The sequence below is a fragment of the Chrysochloris asiatica genome, unplaced genomic scaffold, assembly GCF_000296735.1.
Source record: "Chrysochloris asiatica unplaced genomic scaffold, ChrAsi1.0 scaffold00002, whole genome shotgun sequence".
Classification (NCBI taxonomy): domain Eukaryota; kingdom Metazoa; phylum Chordata; class Mammalia; order Afrosoricida; family Chrysochloridae; genus Chrysochloris; species Chrysochloris asiatica.
In genome coordinates this window covers 38,768,442-38,785,559 of record NW_006408520.1, presented here as the reverse complement: position 1 = coordinate 38,785,559, position 17,118 = coordinate 38,768,442, and the positions used below count along the sequence as shown (strand labels likewise).

At 34.4% G+C, this 17,118-nt stretch overlaps 1 protein-coding gene across 3 annotated transcripts in view; it reads left to right on the top strand.

The window, feature by feature from the left end:
* Positions 1–17,118, top strand: part of LPHN2 (latrophilin 2) — a 228,861-nt gene that overhangs the window by 154,493 nt on the left and 57,250 nt on the right. For all 3 annotated transcript variants that reach the window (XM_006831011.1, XM_006831013.1, XM_006831012.1), the window contains exon 4: positions 15,302–15,411. In XM_006831011.1, coding sequence (XP_006831074.1) covers positions 15,302–15,411 — 110 coding nt within the window. The remainder of the gene's footprint in view (positions 1–15,301; positions 15,412–17,118) is intronic.

Here is a 17,118-nt window from a genome sequence, read left to right as displayed (position 1 = left end):
ACACCAGGACTCCGTAGGTACTATCTTCTGTCCTTGTTTCTGGTGCCAGAATTACAGATGAGTATTAAAATATCCTTCTTCCACCCTTCCTACTTCTTTCTAGTCCTTCCCTCCATTCTTCCTCTCTCCTTTTCTAGCTATCTACCTAATTCCTTTCCTTTCCTTTTAAAAAAACATCGTGCCTTTGTGAATGAGATGCAAGAGGACACTTCCTTGATGTTTTTAAACGAGATCTTTGGTTAATATGCGATAGACTGAATGCTTATGAATTGATGCTCACTTATCAAGAATGCCATCAGCAATGCCTTGTTGCTTTCTTATCAGCTACTTCCTGCTGTCAGCCTGGCACTTACTTCAATAGAAAGGGATTTGCATCAAATGTAATACTGTATTATGTACAGCTAACATGGGGTTTTTAATTGTGCAGACACATGAAACTCCTACAGTGGTAGTCAATTTGATAAAAAGGATTAGATGATGAATATTTTGCTATGATTAAAGATTAGTTCAGATTTATCGGAAATAAGCTGGTGAAATTTGCCATGTATTTATCAGTCAGGTAGGAGTATTAAATTTGAAGGTGTATGAACCACAAAGTATCTGTGTCTCTTAATAATAAGTCTTTAGTAGACTTGATTATTTATATTCATATTATGAGCGTTATGGATTGTTTTTGGCCTTCCATACCTGTTCTGCTCCTTAGAGAATGCCAGGAGTCTGTATTTCCAGCTTTTGGTCTTTATTGTTTATGATCTTGCCTTACAGAACAGTTAGATAAACATATACAAATATCTGCAGTTTTATTTAAGGAAATAACCAACTCATATTTGATCAAAAAGACATTTTGAGTTGTTCCTCCTACAAAACGGAGTATGAAAATACAGGAGAAGAATGAGAATTGCAATTTAGAAAGTATTTAATGAATGAAAGTTTCTTTCCATAAAAAGGGATTAGATGTTCAGGATGAATTTAGTAGAAGCCTACTGTACTGGACTACAAAATCAGTTTGAACCATTAAGTTGGTGGTTCAACCCCACCACCTGCTCCTCAGCAACCCTATACAAGGGTCGCTGTAAATTGAAACTGACTCAGTGGCACTTAACAACAACAAACATCTAAGTAGAGAGCAAGTCTAGGACACTAGAAACAAGGAAAGGGCACTGTAGGAGACAATGTATCTAGTGGTTGCAGTGTTTGGGGAATATTATTAACAAGACCATAACAAGTTTGTTTACTTCCAGACATGGGACATATCTGGTCAGTTAAATAACAACTAAAATGCAAAATATAGATGAGATTCCTCATCTATGTCAGTAATAGGCAAATAAACTGCATGGAAAATTACCAATTTAGGCAAAGCCGGAAAGATCACTTAAGGTTCCGGAAGTCAGAGAAGATTTTCACAGTTTTGAGCCAGCAGAGTTTATGTACCACCATCTGACTGATGCTGTGTGCATGCCTCACTTAAGTGCTGTTCTTAAAATGGAATAGAGAGCACCAGTGGGAGGTGGAAAACAGCAGGTCATCAGACCAGAATCCTGAGCTCCTAATCTCTGAAAATTTCCAACTTCAGAGGTTTTATGTTAAAGAAGAAATTGTTAAAAAAATGTAGACAGCAATATCTGAGAAGTGAATTCGGGAGATACTCAGAGTGTTAGCTCACCAGTGTGCCAGCTGTTTTAGGTGATATCAAGATTCTCAAAATCTACATAGAAAATACTGTCTCTTAGGGGATTTTTCTGTAGAAACAAGCACTAAATCCTGCATACATGGTGTAGAAGAGAGATGCTTAGTAGAGAGGGAGAGCTTACTGGCAAAAAGTCTTCACTTTGGAGGCAGTTTTGGGCAGTTCAGTGAGATTAGATCAGTGGTTTTAAAACCGAATTTCCTGGGAGAAACCTAAGTTTAGAGGACAAATGAGTTGCAGAGGAAGGAATTATGTAAGGGTTTGGAGAAGTGTTGTGGGTCTGCATTTTCAGGCTATGCCCACCTCCATTTTTGATCCACTGCATGTAAGCAAAAAAATGTCTTTTAAATAAAATATCTCTTGACAAAGAAGGTTTTGTGTTAGTAGAAAAATTTGAAAGTATTGTGTTTGTGATGGTATTAGGTTCAGTTATTTTACTTAGTTGCCAATTAAATTTTAAAGTGGAAGAGAAAGAAGAGTATCTTCTATTAGAAAATAATACTCCCCCCACCCCAAGAAAAAGAACAGACCATGAAATCAATTCGGACTAATAGTGACCCTGTATAAGGTTTCTGAAAAAGCTCTGGTCGTGTAGTGGTTGTGAGTTGGTCTGCTAACCTCAAGGTCAGCAGTTTGAAACTACTAGCAGTTCCGCAGGAGAAAGATGAGGCTTTCTGCTCCCATAAAGATTTACAGCCTCGGAAACCCTATATAGGATCGCTGTGAGGACTCCAAGGCATATAACCACCACTACCATAAGGTTTCTGAGACTGTAAATCTTAACTAGAGCAGAAAGTCTCATCTTTGATTGCAGAGCTGCTGACGAGTTTGAATTGCCAACACTGTGGTTAGCAGTCCAGTGCTTATCATACAGCACCACCCAGATGCCAGAGTGTTGTTGTTAAGTGCCCATGAGTCAATACCGACTCTTAATGACCTTTGTACAGGGTTTCTGAGGCATAGCTGGTGGGTTTGAACCACCTACGTTGTGGTTTGCAGATCATTTGTTATCCTACAGAAACACACGAGGAGGGTGCTCCAGAATAATTAGCTGCAAATTCCTGGGATGAGTTGTGATATAATTTAATCATGAAAGTGGAATCTCAGTAAGTAGATAATAAGGTGAATACTTGTCTGATTTAGAAAAAGATATATAAGAAAATACAGCTCATGATTTTGGTGACACAAAGATAGTTAATAAATAAAATTCATAATTTTAAAAATAGTTGCATAACCCTTTGCTTTCAGAGTGAGTGTTTCATTATACTCTGTTTAATTTTGAAGGTTCATATATCAACTCTTAGGTACTTTTTCCATTTTCTCCAACATTCATGTTATTAAGATGACACTCATAACTTTACCTGTGTTTATAAACTGAGTAGAATATTTTACTAGCAAAATAATTAGAAGTTAAATGAGCAAAATAAATGATATAAATATAAAAGGTAACTATCTTGTCGTGGTGCTATAGAAGAAGCACTAGTCTAACCCATATGTCACTGTAAGATAAGCATTGGACTGCAAGGTCAGTTTGAACTGCAAAGTCGGTGGTTCAAACTCACCAGCTGCTCCTCAGAAACCCTATACAGTCGCTGTGAATCAGAACTGACTTGACGTCAGTTAACAACAACAACCACCACAAAAGGAGTTCTGTGGTTATGAGTCGGGCTGCTAATCTCATGGGTCAGCAATCCGAAACTACCAGCAGTTCCTTGGGAGACAGATGAGGCATTCTGCGCCCATAAAGATTTACAGCCTTAGAAACCCTATTGAGGGTCACTGTGAGTCGAAACTACCTCTGAGGTACATAACTACCACCACTAACCACAAGGTTGGCAGTGCAAACCCATAGGTCGCTCATCAGAAGCTCTATGCTTGGCATTATCAGTTAGAACCAACTCCAATTAACAACACTAATAAGAAATCATGAAAGTGTATTTAGCTGAAAATAATCTTGATGGAGACAGCACAATAACTGCACCTTGAAGCATTCTCCCAAAATAATCAGATTTGGAGTTCATTTTCAATAATAAATTGAAGTGCTTTTCCTGGTTGCTTGGCAAACACACACATACACACATACCATCCAAGCACTTAATGACCAAGTTATTTTAAATAAAAATAGAAAACGTGTTTGAGCTGATTTAATACTTTACAAAGATCTCTACTGTTGTCTTAAATTTTGCATAGATGCAAAAAAGCCACAGCACCAAAAGTCTTGTTTTTTTTCTCATAATCTTAGTCTGATTTGTATATGAAATTCTGTCAGTATTTATTGCTATTCTGTTATCAAAGTGAGATATAATTATCTCATAGAGAAATTCCTTTTTTTTTTTATTTCACAGATTTATTATATTGACTAAATGACACCCTATCATAGATCTTGGGAATTAGAAAAATACCCTTTAGGACTACTTTCCTTGTTCATCAAATTGATGCCCTAAATAAGAGTGTTATCTTTAAGGTAGACTTAGAATAATAACAACAAAATCTAGTTTATGTAATTCTGACCTCTAAGACTCTTTTTAGTTTCCTGTATTATTTCAAATTCTAAAACTGGGTGGGTAATAAAAGGAGCAGAAAAGCTATTTGTGGAAAAGTCAAGCCATAAGGATGAAACTGTCTCTTCATCAAATGATCTTTAAGAAGTAAATAATTACAAAAGTAAAAGATTTGGGATGACCAACCGAAATCTGAGGATAATTAGAAGGAACAGAGTGCAAAATTCGAAATGCTTGGCATGTATGTTCAACAATTCTGATACCATAATAAGACTAATTAAATATTTAGAAACGAAAAATCCCCTCACAATTTGAAGAAAAATAACCCATGACAAAAGGGACTGTAACTTTGCAGATAATTAGCAAGGGTTATGGGAAGGGAAAAACCTCACAGATTGGCTTCAAGGTTCTACAAGGTCATGTCTTATTTTACGCTGTGTCTTTTATATGGTCTGGTAACAAGTTTCTTGCTAATTTAATCTAACTAGGGCATCCCATAGTGATTTCCCATTTCCCTTGTTAAAAATGTGATCGTTCCTGCAACTGAGAAGTGCAGTTGGTTAACATTTTTATAAATAATTGCTCCTAATTGATACAGGTCATAATAATTTTTTGAGTTATTAAAAGCAGAGGTCTTGAAAATTTGGTCACAGAAGTAATCTTTTAAAAATATTTCAAAATTTTATAGTTTCTTCTCCACTTAAATTATCTTCTTCCTTTCATTAAGTAGGTAGACCTGATGACCCTGTGAATGAAATTTAGTCTCAGTGGCATGCTTTGTAAATAAATACGTCTTATTTTGCTAATAAAAGCAAGCACATTTATGTTGAATGTGCATTTCTGCAAACAAGAGATTTTGTACTGGATTAATAAGGCTCAGAGTGAGTCAAGCCTAATTTGCATTAAACTGACCCCAAGGTCCAGTAAAAAACGGCAAGGAATTTCAATTCTAAAACATGGAAAGTTGTTTTTAGCAAATCAGCATTGCCATTTCATAATGCTTATTTCAATTAATGTGAGATTTTTGAGAAAATGTTTAGTTTCTAAGATATGTATTAACTTTAATGTTAACACTTGTGTTCTTTGTGGTTATAATTTGAAGATCAATACTTACTCAGATAGAAAATAATTGCAGAAGTATCACTTTTATGGTTTTCAACATACTGAAAAATAGAATATCAGACTTACATGCATGAGCTCAAACAGAATTTTACTGGCAACTTTTTGTTGGCTTGATATTGTTTACTGATGTACCTCTTCTTTTGGGGGGAGTGGTAGTTCATATTCTCTTACATTCTTTATTTGATAAATTGGCCTTTTCTAAATTTTCTAAACTGATATATTTACAAAGATCTATTCACAGTTGCAATTTGAATATTATGGGTTACATTCAAAAGTTTTGAAAACACTAATATTTAAGAAACTAAGTAGAGAACAGTTGTGTATAATATATATATGGAGCTCTGTGGTAGCGTAGTGGTTACAAGTCGGGCTGCTAACCTCAAGGTCAACAGTTCGAAACTACCAGCTGCTCCATGGGAGAAGGATGAGGCTTTCTGTTCCCGTAAAGATTTACATCCTTGGAAACCCTATACAGGGTCACTGTGAGTTGGAACTGACTCCACGGCATACCACCACCGCTTTATATATATTCTAACCTATATAAGGCCTGAAGAATTAACATCTATATTGCAAAAAGAAATCTTATAGACTGAAAATTATTAAATTATGAGAACATCGTTATGTGACAAATGGGAACGTTACTCTAGAACACCTCTTTTTTGCCATATTAATTACACACCATTTAGCTTCCTAATGTTATGTTTACTTAGCAATTAGTTAGGCTCACAAATCATCATTAATAAATATTTAAAGGAAGCAGGATTTTTCTTAGCTTTACAAAATAGCGCTAAGAAAATGGAGTCCTGGTGTGGCTCTGAGGGTTAATGCTCTGGACTGCAAGGTCAATTGAACTGCAAAATCAGCGATTCAAATTCACCAGTCGTACCTCGGAAACCATATACAGGGTCACTATGAGTCAGAACCAACTCGACAGCACTTAACAACAGCAACAACAAAATATACAGACGATAAAAGAGCATCTTATTATAAAGTTTAAAGAACAATGAGAAACAACAAAGATATTATTTAACATTGGACTTGGTTTTCCTATTTTTTTCTGTGAAGATCTTTGTATCTTGGAACATGACTGCTTTTTCCTCCCCTCCCAGTTTATTTAGGCAAAAGGATTCCTGGTGTGGTGCTGCAGGATAGATAATGCACTGTACCACAAAGTCGATTTGAACTGCAAGGTTGGTGGTTCAAATCAACCACCTGCTCCTTGAAAACTCTATACAAGATTGATGTGAATTAGAACTGACTTGATGGCACTTAACAACAATTAGTGTTTTAAGATCATATGCTGTATGTATAAAAATTTATTACAAATTTGGCCCCAATACTATATCCACAAGTGATTTGGAAGCCAAAGGGTGGTCCCCCACCCTGTCCTTAAATAAGATAATCAATTTCTGAGGTGCTATATTGCTAGCTTTCATGATACAAAACTATTTCCAAATTGACAGAATTATCTGAGAATCAGATATAGCTGATTGAAGCAAAATTGGCTGTCTGGTGCTTATTTATGAGCAGAAATAGCCATTCATTGTTGTTTTATTCATTGAAAAACACTGAATTTCTATGATGTGCCAGGCACATAAAAGACTTCAGTAAGAATTATAGGTTGGCAACTTCTTTTCTCTTTTTCTTTGCCTGCTGAAGTAAGGTTTCTAGATTTCTTAAACTCATCCAATTGAATAAAACAAACTCTTTCTACTCCCGTAAGGATTTACACCCTTGGAAACCCTGTACAGGGTCGCTATGGGTCGGAACCGACTCGATGGCACGTAACAACAACAACAACATACTCATGAAATATATTTTTCAGTAGTAATTGAGACTCAAGGGTGAATATACTGCTAATTAGAGAATGGATCCATATTTACAATAATTCAACTATAGAGGTTCTCTTCACAGCGGAATGTAGTGTAAGCTGTAAGCTTGTACATGTGATCTGCTTATAGTTGGTACTTTGGGGGAAATGTCATGTCATATGATGCCCCTGGTACCTTGAAAATATTTATTTCCTCTCCAAAAAGTAAACAGCTTTAGCTAAGATACACAGTAGTCCAGACATGGAACAGACCTCCTGCTGGTAGTATTTTATAATTGAATTTTTAAAATAGCATGTGCCTTTAAGAGTTTGAACTTGTTAAAATATTCTTCCTTGAATATATATATATCCAATAAAGTATTGGTCTATTCTGGAGGATGACTACAAGTTTCAGCAAACTTGGAATTTTTAGTTTCTGTCATGATATACTGAGCTTTTCTTCTGCATGCTAAAGTATTTGTTCAAGTCGGTAGATTTTGCATTTTTAATCTTCCTAGAACTGTGGTGAATAATGGCCCCTGGCAGGAGATAATGAAATTTTCTTAATTTATATTTTCAAGCAGAAGCTTCAATTGAAAATGGCATCCTATGGCCTGGAGACATAGCTCTAGTGCAAGTTTCAGGGGAGCTGCAATAATAATGCAGTACCATCAGTGACGGGAAATGATAGGACAGTGAAGAAGTAATTTAAAGAAGAAAAGAGAATGTACCAAAGCTTTATTGTAGCATATCTAATGATCTGCTGAAGATTCCCAATGGTTTTTGGAGCATGACTGGAGAAACTAATGTTATCTTGCCAAAACAGAAGCCCCTGCTTAATCAGCAGAACAAGACTATTGATTAAAACACCTCTCACAATAGATTACACATGGAATCTCATCTCCATACTTTGCACTTGGTAAAGTGTAATAATGAGCATAAGATAATCAAAAGAAGAGTAAAAGCAATTTGTTGGGCATTGTACAATTCAAGATTAGAGTTGAAATGGAAACAAATCTGCATGAATAGTTTGGCCTATTTTTAAAGCTGTAGACAGGAAATAATATGCAGAGTACAAGGACAACTCTGGAAGAATAAACATGTTCTGCCTCTTTAAGTTCTGCAAATATATGTCTGTTATTATTTATGATTTGTTACTACTTTACACTTACCAAGGTATATAATCAAGGCATTGTACAAAGAGCTCACATGCAATATCTCATTTAACCTTAACAACAAATATCTAAGGAAGTGAACATTACATTTCACAGATGACAAAGCTGAGGTTGAAGAGTTTAATACATTTTGTAAGGTCTCAGAACTAAGCAAGCACCCCTGTGATTCAAAAAAGCCTTTGCTGTTAATTACTAATCTTCTCCATTAGCAAATGATTTTGTTTTATTCACCAGAGATTTTTAAATCAACAAAACTTGTTGATTTTTTTTTATACAGCTTATTTTCATATAATAGCAATGTACATTGTGCTATTAAACTTTTTCTTACAGTTTTAAAAGATTAAGGAAAAGCAACTATGCTAACAGTTCGTTATTAAGAAAATTTTAGTCGTAATGAAGCACACTACTGTGTTAACAATAAAAATGTTATTTCATAATATTTTTGTTAATATGTATATGACAATAATTTCTAAGTAGTTTCCACACACTAGTATATATATAACTATAATTGATACTCTTTTATAAAGTGCCCTTTTCATTAATTGCACATATTTCCTAGAGAAATCTTAAGTTTTAAAAAGTTTAGTGGATGCCATATCTGTTAATATTGAGACCTGAGAACATCGATTATGTTTGGTGGTGGTGTTTGGTGGTTGTGTTTCATGGAGTTGGTTCTGATTCATAGCGACACTGCATAGGGCTGTAAATCTTTACGGGAGCAGAAAGTCTCATCTTTCTCCCACGGAACAGCTAGTAGTTTCAAACTGCTGACCTTGAGGCTAGCAGCCTGACTTGGATCAAAATACACTATTTGTAATACTGAGCTTTCAACTTGTTACAAGCAACTAATTGTGATGGCAGGTTCCTGGGTTTGGTGCCTATGATTAAGCGCTTTTGAGTACTAACTGAACGATTGGCAGTTGAAACCCACCCAACGGCATCTTGAAATTAAGTCCTGGAGTTCTACTTTCAAAAGGTCACTGTCTTGAAAATCCTTTGGAGTTGTTTACTCTGCACACAGTGAGTGGACTCTTTGGGACAGCAACTAATAGCAATTGTGATGACTAAAAGATTAATTAATTAATTATTTTTAAATTAGTTCTTGAAGTTTCTTCTCCTACATACTGTGTACAAGTCTGGGCATTATCAACTTTAAATGTTTAATTTTTGCTAGTAAGTAGATAAATTGGTATTTCTTTGTGCATAGGAGGATTCAGATTTTTTTTTTTTCTTCATCTTTTGAGATATTGAGTTGATTTATTCCTGAATAGACTCTCCCTCTCCTTCAGCTTAGGTAGAAAGACTATGTTGTTGTTGTTAAGTGCCATCAAGTCAGTTCTGACCTATAATGACCCTGTAGAGGGTTTTCAAGAACCGACCGGTGAGCTTGAACCACCAACTTTGAAGTTCAAACCGACTTTGCAGCTTAGCGCATTAACCCATAGTGCCACACCAGGATTCCTAGAAAGACTATGTTGTTGTTATGTGCCATGGAGTTGGTTCCTACTCATAGTGATCATGTACAGGATTTCCAAGGCTGTAAATCTTTACGGGAGCAGAAAACCTCATCTTTCTCCTGCAGAACAGCTGGTAGTTTTGAACTGCTGACCTTAAGGTTCACAGCCTGATTCGTAACCACTATGCTACCAGAGCTCCTTAAGAAAGACTATAAGGATGCACTTTGTTATTTTTCAAATTCAGTGATTTGCTCCACTTAAAGCAGTTTTATGATCTTTATGCAGCATTTATAATTTTTTTTAAAATTGTGATTAGTGTGTTATGTAATTGTTTACTAATTGTTACACTAAATTTTAGGGATATTTATATCAGAAATAATACTTCTGTGGTATTTGACCTTGATGATGAAATAAAACATTATTAGATTTATTTTCAGTCATATATAGAATTCCCAGGTTAAATATTATACTCAATGCATGATTAGAATATTTAAAAAGTTAGAGGAAGAAATATTTAATACACCAGCCTGGAAGTGGAAACCAAAAATAATATTTGGAATAATTTACAGATGGCATTTTTCAGTGTTTATTATACAGTCATGTGAAAAAAAATGACTAGCCCTTTTTTCTATTAAAAAAAAAATATATAACAACAACAAAAAGTTGTTGTTAGGAACCATTGACTTGGTTCCAATTCATACTATACACAACATAATAAAACACTGCTCATTCCTGCACAATTGCCCCACTTGTTATGTTTGAGCCCCTTGATGTTGTCCCTGTGCCAGTCCATCTTGTTGGGGCCATTCTCTTTTTTCTGACCCTCCACTTTTCAAAGCCTGATGTTCTTCTCCAGGGACTGACCCCTCTTAACAGCATGTCCATAGTACTAGAGACTAATACTTGCCATCTTGGTTTCTAAGGAGCGTTCTGGCTGTAGTTGTTCCAACACAGATTTATTTATCCTTCTGACATTCTGTGGTACTTTCAGTATTCTCTGCTGATACCATAATTCAAATGTTTGCATATTCTGTGTTCTTTCTTATTTGTCATTCAATTTTTACATGCATATGAGGCAATTGATAATACTATGGGTTGGGACAGGTGTACCTTAGTCCTCGGAGTGACACCTTGGCTCTTTAACGTTTAAAAAAGATATTTTACAGAATATTGTCCTAATGTACTAATACGTCTTTTGATTTCTTGACTGCTGCTTCCATGAGTATTGATTGTGGATCCAGGCGAAATGAAGTTTTTAACAACTTCAGTTTTTTCTCTGTTTATCATGATGTTATTTGTTCAGTTCTGAGGATTTTTGTTTCCTCACATTGAGGTATGATCCATACTGTAGACTGTAGTCTTTGAACCTCATCAGTATGTAGTTTATGTGCTTTTCAATTCAAGTAAGTAATGTTGTATCATCTGCATATCACAGGTTGTTAGTCTTCTTCACAGTCACATTCTCCTTCATAAAATCCAGGTTCTCAGATTAGTTGTTCAGCATACAGATTGAGTAAGTGTGGTGAAAGGATACAGTCCTGGTGCACACTTGTTCTGAACATTCAGTATTTCTTTGTTCTCTTCAAATGGCTGCCTCTGAGTCTATGTGCAAGTTTCACACGAGCACAATGAACTGTTCTGGAATCCCCATTCTTCGCAATAGTATTCATGGTTTGTTATGATCTACCCAGTCAAGTGCTTTTGCATAGTCAATAAAGCACAGGATAACATCTGACTTTACCTCTACATGTGTTAAATTCCAGCTTTTGAAATATTTAGAAAATGCACATTCGCTCAGCATTAAAGCAACAAAAGCACTTGAGTCTTAGAATAAAACATCATGTTAACATTATAAACTTTATCATATGTTTCCTTTATAAATTGTACTGGTCACTTTTTATATCACCTGTTTTTTAAATGTATAGAATAAGAGCATGTATTGTCATATACTTGTATTCTTGATCAAAACGTTTAAAGCTGTCTTAACTCTGTGATTGTCATACTTTTGATTACATTAGAATTGCCTGGACTTCTTAAACTTGTAGTGTAGTTTTCACATAGTGTGTCTGACTCGTGAATATGCATTTCTACAGGTTCCCAGCTAATTCTTGTGCTGCTGGGCCGTTTACTACATATTGAAAACTTACCTTTACTCATTGTTAATTTTTTATATGTATTATCTATATTTGTATATATTAACTTATTCTTACTCATTGATATGTTTTTAAATATTAAATAATGTAAGATCAGTCTTGAAAGCTAGGATGTTTGAAGTATGTCTAGAATCCCCATTTTTTAATGAAAATATATTCCAATCATAGCTAAGCATCTACATATTTCTCTTTTATCTTTTTTATAATAAAATCATATTCAATACTTATGTTTAGGAACTTCTGGTTTGGTGCTGAAGGATCACCACTGTACTGCTAACCATAAAGTCAGTGATTCATACTCACTAGTTTCTCTGCAGAAACCATATAGAGGGTTGCTATGTGTCGGAACTGACTGGGTGGCGCATAATAACAACAATTTATGCTAAACATTTAAGAAAAGTGTAGATTATTGCCATAATGAATCTGCAAGGTATATCTGGCCTTTTAAATTTTAACCCAATGATATTTTATTCTTAAATCAATTGTTTTTTGTAGGGGAAAGAGTAGGTATAATGCCCAGAGCTGAGAATACACATTTTTCAGGTTTTTTGTTTTTGTTTTAGTTTTTTTGGCTTAGTTGAATTATTTTCCTTTTCATTAGAATGAAAACATGAAACATAGCTATTGATGGGAATTTCCTTTGATTGAGTAAGCTTTCATGTCCCCTTTCTTAAAGTGATAGCATTTTAGTGTTACACAACAACAACAACTCTTATCAGCAATGTATTGGTTAAAGATTTTTCTTAGTACTAACAACTTACATTGGGGTATTTCTTTTCCATCTTTTTTCCATCTTTGAAAATTTAAGGATTCTTCATTCATTTTGGAATTTACAGTCTGTATTTTATTTCCATAATTTGATCTCCTAAAGTCATGGATTCTTTCATGGATCATGATACTGATACAAGAAGCTCCAATATACTGTTTACAGTTGTTTTCATATACTGCTAATCTTTGCTGACAGTTTTTAACTTTTAAATTCTAGTATTTCTCAAGATCATTTTTCTGTAATTCTGTTATATATTGGAAATTTCCAAATGTTTAATTAACATTTTTGGTCCGCTTGGAAGGCCATGAGTTTTAGAAATTTAGTGATTTTATCTGCTAAATTCTATTGAATTCAACTTTAGTTGAATTCTGACACTGATACTTTGCCATCTTAAAGGAATGCTTTTATGTTGTGTGATTGATAAAAGAAATAAAAGTTATGTGGTTCTTATAAATTATATTAATTGTCTTTAGCATTAATTTGAATTTGTAATTGTGGTCAGATTACTAACAAAGTTATTCAGAAATAGTAAGTATGGTCAGCAGTTTTTTTTGTTTTGTTTTGTTTTTTTTATATTATGGTGTTCTTAGTCTTATTTTAAACAAAAAAAAATAGAAGCAGGAAACCTTATATCTCTTTCTATACTTCTTGCAAAAATATTCTTACTTTTAAAATGTTCTTTATGCTTTCCAAGGAGTAGCTGGTGGGTTTGAACCACCAATTTTGAGGTTCAAACTGACCTTGTGACCCAGCTCATTATCCTGCAGTGCCATACCAGGACTCGTATTATGAATTGTTTGTGATAAAAAGTATCATCAATTGGGCATTTGTATAAGCAATACTGATTATAATTATTCAGTATCTAAGATTCTCCTATGAAGTTCATTGTATTATGCTTTGAACTGTAAGACATGTTTAATTCTACAGGAGTTTCCAGGTTTTATTGCTGTTGAAAGGAAAATAAACATGATTTTGATGTCATAGTCATGACATGATGTCATGTCATAATGCCCCCAAAGTGCGTGACATTTTTCTTGTTAAGTGTCATCAAGTCAGTCCTGCTGCCTCATAGTGACTTTATATAGGGTTTCCAAGGAGCAACTGGTGGGTTTGAACTGCCGGCCTTGAGGTTAAGAGCCCAGAGCTTATCTTACAGTGCCACACTAGGATTCCTGTAACCCTCCTTAGTATGATTCTCCTTCTGTTTATTCTGGAAACTGGGCTTCTTGTTCTTCCTTTATATTTTCATTTTGTAGTTTAGTTATATTATGCACATTAGAATATCTGGTATTCAAATTGCTAAATAAATTTTGTTATAATGTTCTTGTTCTGCTTGCTTTGACTTCTTAATTTATATACTTATTAGAAAACATAATAAAAATTCTGCAAATATTACACTCCATTGGGTTGTAATCAAATCAAATTATAAAGGAAATATTTCTTGTCCTTATAAAGTTTAACATTAATAGAGACGAAATAAAAAGACCATCTGGACAAATGCATAGGATTTTAATAAATATTATATTACCTAGAATTCTAACTTAATAGAATTATCATGATGAATTGTGATAATACAAAAAGAAGTAAATAGAATAGTCTAGGAATTTTGCTAGATTTGTTCTTTTTAGTGTTGTATTTTTAGGAATACTTATTTTGCCATGGTGCTGTAGGATAAGCACTGTATTGCTAACCACCAGCCACTCCTCTGAAATGCTATAAAGGGTTGCTGAGTTGGAATGAACTTAACATAATTTAACAACAGCATGATATAGAAGACTAGTCCTCGGTGTTGAAAGTGATTGACATGGTTACTGATCAAAAGGCTTGGTGACCTATTTCCAAAAAATAAGCCATTGAAAATATTGTAGAGCACAGTTCTACTCATACACATGGGTTGCCCTGAGTAGGTTGGAAAATGTTTAGAAGAACCTAGTTGTACAGTATGGACTAACAATATTAATTATAATGCTTGGGAAAAAAGACAAAAAAAATAAAATAAAATAAATCCACTGCTGTTGAGTTCATTCCAACTGTAGCAACTCTAGAGTACCGATAGAACTAATATCGATATTAGGAAACCTTAGGGTTTCCAAGATTATAAATATTTATGGAAGGAGAATGCCTCATCTTTCTCCTGAGAAGCGGTTGATGGATTCAAACAGCTGATCTTTCGGTTAGCAGCCGAGAACTTTAACCAGTCAATACGAGCCAGATGCTTGAAGTACATTCTGTCCTTTATGTAGACCATACCATGGTTTGTTATTATAATTTTAATTCTGAAGTATGCCAGAAAATATCCTGGTAAGGTGGATACATCATACTCACTCCCCTTTTCCAGTTCTATTGAATATATTAAAAATTCAAATTAGAACTAATAGTAGAGTAATAGAGAACAGTTAGGTATTTTCTTTTTACCTTATGTAAAAATTTAGTTTGATTCAAAACATAGAAATATTACAACAAAGAAAATATGAGTTTTGTAACTCTTAGGAATGTAGAAAAATTGAATATTGTAATGTTTTATGGTCCTAATCACTTGAAGAACATATAAATCTGTTGTATCTTTCTTTATCTAAAATAATCCAGTAAAATAATTTTACACAAGCTTGATTCATTTTGTTTTGCAGGTGCAACAATCGAACACAGTGTATCGTAGTTACTGGGTCAGATGTATTTCCTGACCCATGTCCTGGAACATACAAATACCTTGAAGTCCAATATGAATGTGTCCCTTATAGTAAGTATGACATTTTTATTTTTCACTTTCTCCAGCATTCCTTGTTGATGCTGGGAAACTACACATGTGAAAGAAGCATATGTTTATGGCCTACAAAACCATTATGCATGCAGAGCACTAACAGACTCGGGCCTCCAATTAGCTTCATGAAGTGTGGAAGGAAGCCATAATGTGATGCTGGCCAAGTGTCTGTCTGTGTTCTTAAGTGTTTGGCTTTTAAGGCTAGTGTTTTTCCAGAAAACAAACTTGAATTAGCTATTCAATAGGCCAGATAGAAATCTGTACTTTTGCCCAATACCAGTTGCTGACAAATTGGTTTGGCTCACAGTTTTCTAAAGAAGGAATTGACTTCAGTTTTCATCGTGAGCTACTTGAATGGCTACCTGCTGTTTAGTGCCTGGTAAAAGCTACCTTCGAAGTAACTGAGGCAAAGTGCTCTCCTTTTTGTTCCATTGCAGTTAAGGAGCGTTTCTTTACCAGATCCAGTGTTGACATCTTAACTCTACATAAACTAGATAGCTATAGCATAACCTTACACATATTTCTACTTTTAATGTTTTGTAGCCTCATTTTAAATAAGATCCTACAGAAGGATATTTGAAATCCTGTTAAAGTTTTTATAAGTAGGCTTCCTCAAATGTTCTTATTTTATGTGGTTTTACTTCTAATCTCAGAATTTATACTTTAAATTACATTTTGTTCTGATCTCAGGAGAAAATTACAATTTATAGATACCCTTAAAGGTTTTAACTGTTTATTTAAAAAACCAAAGTGTTTTCATGCTCTTGCTTTCGTCTTTTTTTAAGTTCCTGTCATGCCACTTAGCTCACAGGCTTTTACAATAAAAGTTACTTAGCAGTTTTACTGATTTGAAATAGTTCTTGTGTCCCTTTTATAATCTCAAAAACTTGATCACGAAGTTCTGATAGATTCTAAACTATAGACAGTTAACGATATTTGTAAAACCAAAGGCCAAATTCAGGTGTGGTATGTCCAACAAGGTAGTAAAATATTCTTACACCTACCATGAAGGCACTCTCTCTTTTCCCTTCTGTCTGTTACAATTGTACAAATTGGCTTTTGTCGGAGTATCAGATAAAGGCCAAACACAGATTATCTTTCTTTTCATCCCTGCTCTGTGTTCCTGTATTGCTGTGAAATGGATGCCTTTATGTTTTCAGTTTTTTATTTTTATTTTTCCTATACCACTTGTAGGATTGGAAGCCTACTGAGTGCACTGATCTTGATATCGTTTCTCCTATGTATCGTGCTGATGACTTAGATAACCACCCTCCCATGCCACTAGAGGAGCATTGTATTGTTTTGAGCTAACCAAAATTATTTTATTCCATAAAGTCACTTTCGCTTGAATTTAGCTTGATTTCTGCCCTCAAATTGGAAAAGGAATACAGAATCCATTTCCAAACAGTGGAATCAGTCAGAGCTGCCATGAATTGTGTCTTTTTGGAGCCAGTTCCTGTAACCTAGTCTTAGGACTAATAACAGTATTAAGAAAATTCTATTTGTTGACTCTTAAAATTTCTTGTGCTGTTTATGAAAGGAAAATTGTGGATGTCTTCTAGAACATCTAACTTTTCAAAATTTTACTTTTTCAGTTCTCCAGAAGTGTTGTATGATGCATATTAAACTTTCAAATAGCTATACTTGGAGAAGTATCTGTTCTTTTTAGTTTCTGTCCTTTCAAAA